We start from the raw sequence: 12,431 nt of genomic DNA, 5'->3' as shown, positions 1-12,431 counted from the left end.
GTCACTAACATTACAGATAAGGTGTATATAACAGTTACTGTCATACAGGGTGTAACAGCGCTGTCACTAACATTACAGATAAGGTGTATATGACAGGTACTGTCATGCAGGGTGTAACAGCACTGTCACTAGCACATTACAGATAAGGTGTATATAACAGTTACTGTCATACAGGGTGTAACAGCGCTGTCACTAACATTACAGATAAGGTGTATATAACAGGTATGTCATACAGGGTGTAACAGCGCTGTCACTAACATTACAGATAAGGTGTATATAAGTTACTGTCATACAGGGTGTAACAGCGCTGTCACTAGCACATTACAGATAAGGTGTATATAACAATTACTGTCATACAGGGTGTAACAGCGCTGTCACTAGCACATTACAGATAAGGTGTATATAACAGGTACTGTCATGCAGGGTGTAACAGCGCTGTCACTAACACATTACAGATAAGGTGTATATAACAGTTACTGTCATGCAGGGTGTAACAGCGCTGTCACTAACACATTACAGATAAGGTGTATATGACAGGTACTGTCATGTAGGGTGTAACAGCGCTGTCACTAACATTACAGATAAGGTGTATATAACAGTTACTGTCATACAGGGTGTAACAGCGCTGTCACTAGCACATTACAGATAAGGTGTATATAACAGGTACTGTCATGCAGGGTGTAATAGCGCTGTCACTAACACATTACAGATAAGGTGTATATGACAGTTACTGTCATGCAGGGTGTAACAGCGCTGTCACTAACACATTACAGATAAGGTGTATATGACAGGTACTGTCATGCAGGGTGTAACAGCGCTGTCACTAACACGTTACAGATAAGGTGTATATAACAGTTACTGTCATACAGGGTGTAACAGCGCTGTCACTAACACATTACAGATAAGGTGTATATAACAGGTACTGTCATGCAGGGTGTAACAGCGCTGTCACTAACACGTTACAGATAAGGTGTATATAACAGGTACTGTCATACAAGGTGTAACAGCGCTGTCACTAACATTACAGATAAGGTGTATATAACAGGTACTGTCATGTAGGGTGTAACAGCGCTGTCACTAACATTACAGATAAGGTGTGTATAACAGTTACTGTCATGCAGGGTGTAACAGCGCTGTCACTAGCACATTACAGATAAGGTGTATATAACAGTTACTGTCATACAGGGTGTAACAGCGCTGTCACTAACATTACAGATAAGGTGTATATAACAGGTACTGTCATGTAGGGTGTAACAGCGCTGTCACTAACATTACAGATAAGGTGTGTATAACAGTTACTGTCATGCAGGGTGTAACAGCGCTGTCACTAGCACATTACAGATAAGGTGTATATAACAGTTACTGTCATACAGGGTGTAACAGCGCTGTCACTAGCACATTACAGATAAGGTGTATATAACAGGTACTGTCATACAGGGTGTAACAGCGCTGTCACTAACATTACAGATAAGGTGTATATAACAGTTACTTTCATACAGGGTGTAACAGCGCTGTCACTAACATTACAGATAAGATGTATATAACAGGTACTGTCATGTAGGGTGTAACAGCGCTGTCACTAACATTACAGATAAGGTGCATATAAGTTACTGTCATACAGGGTGTAACAGCGCTGTCACTAGCACATTACAGATAAGGTGTATATAACAGGTACTGTCATACAGGGTGTAACAGCGCTGTCACTAACATTACAGATAAGGTGTATATAACAGTTACTGTCATACAGGGTGTAACAGCGCTGTCACTAACATTACAGATAAGATGTATATAACAGGTACTGTCATGTAGGGTGTAACAGCGCTGTCACTAACATTACAGATAAGGTGCATATAAGTTACTGTCATACAGGGTGTAACAGCGCTGTCACTAGCACATTACAGATAAGGTGTATATAACAGTTACTGTCATACAGGGTGTAACAGCGCTGTCACTAACATTACAGATAAGGTGTATATAACAGTTACTGTCATACAGGGTGTAACAGCGCTGTCACTAACATTACAGATAAGGTGTATATAACAGGTACTGTCATGTAGGGTGTAACAGCGCTGTCACTAACATTACAGATAAGGTGTGTATAACAGTTACTGTCATGCAGGGTGTAACAGCGCTGTCACTAGCACATTACAGATAAGGTGTATATAACAGTTACTGTCATACAGGGTGTAACAGCGCTGTCACTAGCACATTACAGATAAGGTGTATATAACAGGTACTGTCATACAGGGTGTAACAGCGCTGTCACTAGCACATTACATATAAGGTTTATGTAACAGTTACTGTCATACAGGGTGTAACAGCGCTGTCACTAGCACATTACAGATAAGGTGTATATAACAGTTACTGTCATGCAGGGTGTAACAGCGCTGTCACTAACACATTACAGATAAGGTGTATATAACAGTTACTGTCATACAGGGTGTAACAGCGCTGTCACTAACATTACAGATAAGGTGTATATAACAGTTACTGTCATACAGGGTGTAACAGCGCTGTCACTAACATTACAGATAAGATGTATATAACAGGTACTGTCATGTAGGGTGTAACAGCGCTGTCACTAACATTACAGATAAGGTGCATATAACAGTTACTGTCATACAGGGTGTAACAGCGCTGTCACTAACATTACAGATAAGGTGTATATAACAGGTACTGTCATGTAGGGTGTAACAGCGCTGTCACTAACATTACAGATAAGGTGCATATAACAGTTACTGTCATACAGGGTGTAACAGCGCTGTCACTAACATTACAGATAAGGTGTATATAACAGTTACTGTCATACAGGGTGTAACAGCGCTGTCACTAGCACATTACAGATAAGGTGTATATAACAGGTACTGTCATACAGGGTGTAACAGCGCTGCCACTAACATTACAGATAAGGTGTATATAACAGGTACTGTCATACAGGGTCTAAGCGCTGCCACTAACACATTACAGATAAGGTGTATATAACAGTTACTGTCATACAGGGTGTAACAGCACTGTCACTAGCACATTACATATAAGGTTTATGTAACAGGTACTGTCATGCAGGTTGTAACAGCGCTGCCACTAACATTACAGATAAGGTGTATATAACAGTTACTGTCATGCAGGGTGTAACAGCGCTGTCACTAACACATTACAGATAAGGTGTATATAACAGTTACTGTCATACAGGGTGTAACAGCGCTGTCACTAACACATTACAGATAAGGTGTATATAACAGTTACTGTCATACAGGGTGTAACAGCGCTGTCACTAACACATTACAGATAAGGTGTATATGACAGTTACTGTCATACAGGGTCTAAGCGCTGCCACTAACACATTACAGATAAGGTGTATATAACAGTTACTGTCATACAGGGTGTAACAGCGCTGCCACTAACACATTACAGATAAGGTGTATATGACAGTTACTGTCATACAGGGTCTAAGCGCTGCCACTAACACATTACAGATAAGGTGTATATAACAGTCTCATACAGGGTGTAACAGCGCTGTCACTAGCACATTACAGATAAGGTGTATATAACAGTTACTGTCATACAGGGTGTAACAGCGCTGTCACTAACACATTACAGATAAGGTGTATATAACAGTTACTGTCATACAGGGTGTAACAGCGCTGCCACTAACACATTACAGATAAGGTGTATATAACAGTCTCATACAGGGTGTAACAGCGCTGTCACTAGCACATTTCAGATAAGGTGTATATAACAGGTACTGTCATGCAGGGTGTAACAGCGCTGTCACTAACACATTACAGATAAGGTGTATATGACAGGTACTGTCATACAGGGTGTAACAGCGCTGTCACTAACACATTACAGATAAGGTGTATATAACAGGTACTGTCATACAGGGTGTAACAGCGCTGTCACTAGTACATTACAGATAAGGTGTATATAACAGTTACTGTCATACAGGGTGTAACAGCGCTGTCACTAACACATTACAGATAAGGTGTATATAACAGGTACTGTCATGCAGGGTGTAACAGCGCTGTCACTAACACATTACAGATAAGGTGTATATAACAGTTACTGTCATACAGGGTGTAACAGCGCTGTCACTAACACATTACAGATAAGGTGTATATAACAATTACTGTCATGCAGGGTGTAACAGCGCTGTCACTAGCACATTACAGATAAGGTGTATATAACAGGTACTGTCATACAGGGTGTAACAGCGCTGTCACTATCACATTACAGATAAGGTGTATATAACAGTTACTGTCATACAGGGTGTAACAGCGCTGTCACTAACACATTACAGATAAGGTGTATATAACAGTTACTGTCATACAGGGTGTAACAGCACTGTCACTAGCACATTACATATAAGGTGTATATAACAGTCTCATACAGGGTGTAACAGCGCTGTCACTAGCACATTACAGATAAGGTGTATATAACAGTCTCATACAGGGTGTAACAGCGCTGTCACTAACACATTACAGATAAGGTGTATATAACAGGTACTGTCATGCAGGGTGTAACAGCGCTGTCACTAACACATTACAGATAAGGTGTATATAACAGTCTCATACAGGGTGTAACAGCGCTGTCACTAACACATTACAGATAAGGTGTATATAACAGGTACTGTCATGCAGGGTGTAACAGCGCTGTCACTAACACATTACAGATAAGGTGTATATAACAGTTACTGTCATGCAGGGTGTAACAGCGCTGTCACTAACACATTACAGATAAGGTGTATATGACAGGTACTGTCATGTAGGGTGTAACAGCGCTGTCACTAACATTACAGATAAGGTGTATATAACAGTTACTGTCATACAAGGTGTAACAGCGCTGTCACTAACACATTACAGATAAGGTGTATATAACAGTTACTGTCATACAAGATGTAACAGCGCTGTCACTAGCACATTACAGATAAGGTGTATATAACAGTTACTGTCATACAGGGTGTAACAGCGCTGTCACTAACATTAAAGATAAGGTGTATATAACAGTTACTGTCATACAAGATGTAACAGCGCTGTCACTAGCACATTACAGATAAGGTGTATATAACAGTTACTGTCATACAGGGTGTAACAGCGCTGTCACTAACACATTACAGATAAGGTGTATATAACAGTTACTGTCATACAGGGTGTAACAGCGCTGCCACTAACATTACAGATAAGGTGTATATAACAGTTACTGTCATGCAGGGTGTAACAGCGCTGTCACTAACACATTACAGATAAGGTGTATATAACAGTTACTGTCATGCAGGGTGTAACAGCGCTGTCACTAGCACATTACAGATAAGGTGTATATGACAGTTACTGTCATACAGGGTCTAAGCGCTGCCACTAACACATTACAGATAAGGTGTATATAACAGTTACTGTCATGCAGGGTGTAACAGCGCTGTCACTAGCACATTACAGATAAGGTGTATATAACAGTTACTGTCATGCAGGGTGTAACAGCGCTGTCACTAGCACATTACAGATAAGGTGTATATAACAGTTACTGTCATACAGGGTGTAACAGCGCTGCCACTAACATTACAGATAAGGTGTATATCACAGGTACTGTCATACAGGGTGTAACAGCGCTGTCACTAACATTACAGATTAGGTGTATATAACAGGTCCTGTCATACAGGGTGTAACAGCGCTGTCACTAACATTACAGATAAGGTGTATATAAGTTACTGTCATACAGGGTGTAACAGCGCTGTCACTAGCACATTACAGATAAGGTGTATATAACAGTTACTGTCATACAGGGTGTAACAGCGCTGTCACTAGTACATTACAGATAAGGTGTATATAACAGGTACTGTCATGTAGGGTGTAACAGCGCTGTCACTAACATTACAGATAAGGTGTATATAACAGGTACTGTCATGTAGGGTGTAACAACGCTGTCACTAACATTACAGATAAGGTGTATATAACAGGTACTGTCATACAGGGTGTAACAGCGTTGTCACTAACATTACAGATAAGGTGTATATAACAGGTACTGTCATACAGGGTGTAACAGCGCTGTCACTAGCACATTACAGATAAGGTGTATATAACAGTTACTGTCATGCAGGGTGTAACAGCGCTGTCACTAGCACATTACAGATAAGGTGTATATAACAGTTACTGTCATACAGGGTGTAACAGCGCTGTCACTAACATTGCAGATAAGGTGTATATAACAGGTACTGTCATGTAGGGTGTAACAGCGCTGTCACTAACATTACAGATAAGGTGTATATAACAGTTACTGTCATACAGGGTGTAACAGCGCTGTCACTAACATTACAGATAAGGTGTATATGACAGGTACTGTCATGCAGGGTGTAACAGCACTGTCACTAGCACATTACAGATAAGGTGTATATAACAGTTACTGTCATACAGGGTGTAACAGCGCTGTCACTAACATTACAGATAAGGTGTATATAACAGGTATGTCATACAGGGTGTAACAGCGCTGTCACTAACATTACAGATAAGGTGTATATAAGTTACTGTCATACAGGGTGTAACAGCGCTGTCACTAGCACATTACAGATAAGGTGTATATAACAATTACTGTCATACAGGGTGTAACAGCGCTGTCACTAGCACATTACAGATAAGGTGTATATAACAGGTACTGTCATGCAGGGTGTAACAGCGCTGTCACTAACACATTACAGATAAGGTGTATATAACAGTTACTGTCATGCAGGGTGTAACAGCGCTGTCACTAACACATTACAGATAAGGTGTATATGACAGGTACTGTCATGTAGGGTGTAACAGCGCTGTCACTAACATTACAGATAAGGTGTATATAACAGTTACTGTCATACAGGGTGTAACAGCGCTGTCACTAGCACATTACAGATAAGGTGTATATAACAGGTACTGTCATGCAGGGTGTAATAGCGCTGTCACTAACACATTACAGATAAGGTGTATATGACAGTTACTGTCATGCAGGGTGTAACAGCGCTGTCACTAACACATTACAGATAAGGTGTATATGACAGGTACTGTCATGCAGGGTGTAACAGCGCTGTCACTAACACGTTACAGATAAGGTGTATATAACAGTTACTGTCATACAGGGTGTAACAGCGCTGTCACTAACACATTACAGATAAGGTGTATATAACAGGTACTGTCATGCAGGGTGTAACAGCGCTGTCACTAACACGTTACAGATAAGGTGTATATAACAGGTACTGTCATACAAGGTGTAACAGCGCTGTCACTAACATTACAGATAAGGTGTATATAACAGTTACTGTCATGCAGGGTGTAACAGCGCTGTCACTAGCACATTACAGATAAGGTGTATATAACAGTTACTGTCATACAGGGTGTAACAGCGCTGTCACTAACATTACAGATAAGGTGTATATAACAGGTACTGTCATGTAGGGTGTAACAGCGCTGTCACTAACATTACAGATAAGGTGTGTATAACAGTTACTGTCATGCAGGGTGTAACAGCGCTGTCACTAGCACATTACAGATAAGGTGTATATAACAGTTACTGTCATACAGGGTGTAACAGCGCTGTCACTAGCACATTACAGATAAGGTGTATATAACAGGTACTGTCATACAGGGTGTAACAGCGCTGTCACTAACATTACAGATAAGGTGTATATAACAGTTACTGTCATACAGGGTGTAACAGCGCTGTCACTAACATTACAGATAAGATGTATATAACAGGTACTGTCATGTAGGGTGTAACAGCGCTGTCACTAACATTACAGATAAGGTGCATATAAGTTACTGTCATACAGGGTGTAACAGCGCTGTCACTAGCACATTACAGATAAGGTGTATATGACAGGTACTGTCATACAAGATGTAACAGCGCTGTCACTAGCACATTACAGATAAGGTGTATATAACAGTTACTGTCATACAGGGTGTAACAGCGCTGTCACTAACATTACAGATAAGGTGTATATAACAGTTACTGTCATACAGGGTGTAACAGCGCTGTCACTAACATTACAGATAAGGTGTATATAACAGGTACTGTCATGTAGGGTGTAACAGCGCTGTCACTAACATTACAGATAAGGTGTGTATAACAGTTACTGTCATGCAGGGTGTAACAGCGCTGTCACTAGCACATTACAGATAAGGTGTATATAACAGTTACTGTCATACAGGGTGTAACAGCGCTGTCACTAGCACATTACAGATAAGGTGTATATAACAGGTACTGTCATACAGGGTGTAACAGCGCTGTCACTAACATTACAGATAAGGTGTATATAACAGTTACTGTCATACAGGGTGTAACAGCGCTGTCACTAACATTACAGATAAGATGTATATAACAGGTACTGTCATGCAGGGTGTAACAGCGCTGTGACTAACACATTGCAGATAAGGTGTATATAACAGTTACTGTCATACAGGGTGTAACAGCGCTGTCACTAACATTACAGATAAGGTGCATATAACAGTTACTGTCATACAGGGTGTAACAGCGCTGTCACTAACATTACAGATAAGGTGTATATAACAGGTACTGTCATGTAGGGTGTAACAGCGCTGTCACTAACATTACAGATAAGGTGCATATAACAGTTACTGTCATACAGGGTGTAACAGCGCTGTCACTAACATTACAGATAAGGTGTATATAACAGTTACTGTCATACAGGGTGTAACAGCGCTGTCACTAACATTACAGATAAGGTGTATATAACAGTTACTGTCATACAGGGTGTAACAGCGCTGTCACTAACATTACAGATAAGGTGTATATAACAGTTACTGTCATACAGGGTGTAACAGCGCTGTCACTAACACATTACAGATAAGGTGTATATAACAGGTACTGTCATACAGGGTGTAACAGCGCTGCCACTAACATTACAGATAAGGTGTATATAACAGGTACTGTCATGCAGGGTGTAACAGCGCTGTCACTAGCACATTACAGATAAGGTGTATATAACAGTTACTGTCATACAGGGTGTAACAGCGCTGTCACTAACACATTACAGATAAGGTGTATATAACAGGTACTGTCATGCAGGGTGTAACAGCGCTGTCACTAGCACATTACAGATAAGGTGTATATAACAGTTACTGTCATACAGGGTGTAACAGCGCTGTCACTAACATTACAGATAAGGTGTATATAACAGTTACTGTCATACAGGGTGTAACAGCGTTGTCACTAACATTATAGATAAGGTGTATATAACAGTTACTGTCATACAGGGTGTAACAGCGCTGTCACTAGCACATTACAGATAAGGTGTATATAACAGTTACTGTCATACAGGGTGTAACAGCGCTGTCACTAACATTACAGATAAGGTGTATATAACAGTTACTGTCATGCAGGGTGTAACAGCGCTGTCACTAACACGTTACAGATAAGGTGTATATAACAGGTACTGTCATACAGGGTGTAACAGCGCTGTCACTAACACATTACAGATAAGGTGTATATAACAGTTACTGTCATACAGGGTGTAACAGCGCTGTCACTAACACATTACAGATAAGGTGTATATAACAGTTACTGTCATACAGGGTGTAACAGCGTTGTCACTAACATTACAGATAAGGTGTATATAACAGTTACTGTCATACAGGGTGTAACAGCGCTGTCACTAACATTACAGATAAGGTGTATATAACAGGTACTGTCATGTAGGGTGTAACAGCGCTGTCACTAACATTACAGATAAGGTGCATATAACAGGTACTGTCATACAAGGTGTAACAGCGCTGCCACTAACATTACAGATAAGGTGTATATAACAGTTACTGTCATGCAGGGTGTAACAGCGCTGTCACTAACACATTACAGATAAGGTGTATATAACAGGTACTGTCATACAAGGTGTAACAGCGCTGCCACTAACATTACAGATAAGGTGTATATAACAGTTACTGTCATACAGGGTGTAACAGCGCTGTCACTAACACGTTACAGATAAGGTGTATATAACAGGTACTGTCATACAGGGTGTAACAGCGCTGTCACTAACACATTACAGATAAGGTGTATATAACAGTTACTGTCATACAGGGTGTAACAGCGCTGTCACTAACACGTTACAGATAAGGTGTATATAACAGTTACTGTCATACAGGGTGTAACAGCGCTGTCACTAACACGTTACAGATAAGGTGTATATAACAGGTACTGTCATACAGGGTGTAACAGCGTTGTCACTAACATTACAGATAAGGTGTATATAACAGGTACTGTCATACAGGGTGTAACAGCGCTGTCACTAGCACATTACAGATAAGGTGTATATAACAGGTACTGTCATACAGGGTGTAACAGCGCTGTCACTAGCACATTACAGATAAGGTGTATATAACAGTTACTGTCATACAGGGTGTAACAGCGTTGTCACTAACATTACAGATAAGGTGTATATAACAGTTACTGTCATACAGGGTGTAACAGCGCTGTCACTAACACATTACAGATAAGGTGTATATAACAGGTACTGTCATACAGGGTGTAACAGCGCTGTCACTAACATTACAGATAAGGTGTATATAACAGGTACTGTCATGCAGGGTGTAACAGCGCTGTCACTAGCACATTACAGATAAGGTGTATATAACAGTTACTGTCATACAGGGTGTAACAGCGCTGTCACTAACACATTACAGATAAGGTGTATATAACAGGTACTGTCATGCAGGGTGTAACAGCGCTGTCACTAGCACATTACAGATAAGGTGTATATAACAGTTACTGTCATACAGGGTGTAACAGCACTGTCACTAGCACATTACATATAAGGTTTATGTAACAGGTACTGTCATACAGGGTGTAACAGCGCTGTCACTAACATTACAGATAAGGTGTATATAACAGTTACTGTCATACAGGGTGTAACAGCGCTGTCACTAGCACATTACAGATAAGATGTATATAACAGTTACTGTCATACAGGGTGTAACAGCGCTGTCACTAGCACATTACAGATAAGGTGTATATAACAGTTACTGTCATACAGGGTGTAACAGCGCTGTCACTATCACATTACAGATAAGGTGTATATAACAGTTACTGTCATACAGGGTGTAACAGCGTTGTCACTAACATTACAGATAAGGTGTATATAACAGTTACTGTCATACAGGGTGTAACAGCGCTGTCACTAACATTACAGATAAGGTGTATATAACAGTTACTGTCATACAGGGTGTAACAGCGCTGTCACTAACATTACAGATAAGGTGTATATAACAGGTACTGTCATGTAGGGTGTAACAGCGCTGTCACTAACATTACAGATAAGGTGTATATAACAGGTACTGTCATGTAGGGTGTAACAGCGCTGTCACTAACATTACAGATAAGGTGTATATAACAGGTACTGTCATACAAGGTGTAACAGCGCTGCCACTAACATTACAGATAAGGTGTATATAACAGGTACTGTCATGCAGGGTCTATGCGCTGTCACTAACATTACAGATAAGGTGTATATAACAGGTACTGTCATGTAGGGTGTAACAGCGCTGTCACTAACATTACAGATAAGGTGTATATAACAGTTACTGTCATGCAGGGTGTAACAGCGCTGTCACTAACACATTACAGATAAGGTGTATATGACAGGTACTGTCATGCAGGGTGTAACAGCGCTGTCACTAACATTACAGATAAGGTGTATATGACAGGTACTGTCATGTAGGGTGTAACAGCGCTGTCACTAACATTACAGATAAGGTGTATATGACAGGTACTGTCATGTAGGGTGTAACAGCGCTGTCACTAACATTACAGATAAGGTGTATATAACAGGTACTGTCATGTAGGGTGTAACAGCGCTGTCACTAACATTACAGATAAGGTGTATATGACAGGTACTGTCATGCAGGGTGTAACAGCGCTGTCACTAACATTACAGATAAGGTGTATATGACAGGTACTGTCATGCAGGGTGTAACAGCGCTGTCACTAGCACATTACAGATAAGGTGTATCTAACAGTTACTGTCATACAAGGTGTAACAGCGCTGCCACTAACATTACAGATAAGGTGTATATAACAGGTACTGTCATGCAGGGTGTAACAGCGCTGGTGTATGTGTTTGCATTATCTAGGGAGGAAACCTAAGCAGTGAAGACTATGACGGGCGAACCCCTTTACACGTGGCGTCCTCTGAAGGGCATTTTACAGTGGTTCAGTATCTGCTTAATAATGGGGCGACAGTCTACGCCAAGGACCGTTATGGCGACACGCCTCTCATGAATGCCGTGAAATTCAGGTAAATGGGACCTGAGAAGTTACAATGCTATAAGGGGACGGGAGTTTTTTTACATTAAGTGCACAAGTAATACAGTGTCGGTATCCGTGTGACACATAATTAGTCTGTTTCATTACAGTTAGTACTTGCACCCCTCGCCAGACGCAGGTCTCTTATTAGCGCTGATCCG

At 40.7% G+C, this 12,431-nt stretch overlaps 1 protein-coding gene across 1 annotated transcript in view; it reads left to right on the top strand.

Moving 5' to 3' along the window:
* Positions 1-12,431, top strand: part of ASPG (asparaginase) — a 647,837-nt gene that overhangs the window by 444,428 nt on the left and 190,978 nt on the right. The window contains exon 12 of the mRNA XM_053697101.1: positions 12,099-12,262. Within this exon, the coding sequence (XP_053553076.1) occupies positions 12,099-12,262 (164 nt within the window). The remainder of the gene's footprint in view (positions 1-12,098; positions 12,263-12,431) is intronic.

This window comes from Bombina bombina, chromosome 1, assembly GCF_027579735.1.
Source record: "Bombina bombina isolate aBomBom1 chromosome 1, aBomBom1.pri, whole genome shotgun sequence".
Lineage (NCBI taxonomy): Eukaryota > Metazoa > Chordata > Amphibia > Anura > Bombinatoridae > Bombina > Bombina bombina.
The sequence above is the reverse complement of the archived record's forward strand: the minus strand, read 5'-3'. Positions and strand labels throughout refer to the sequence as shown.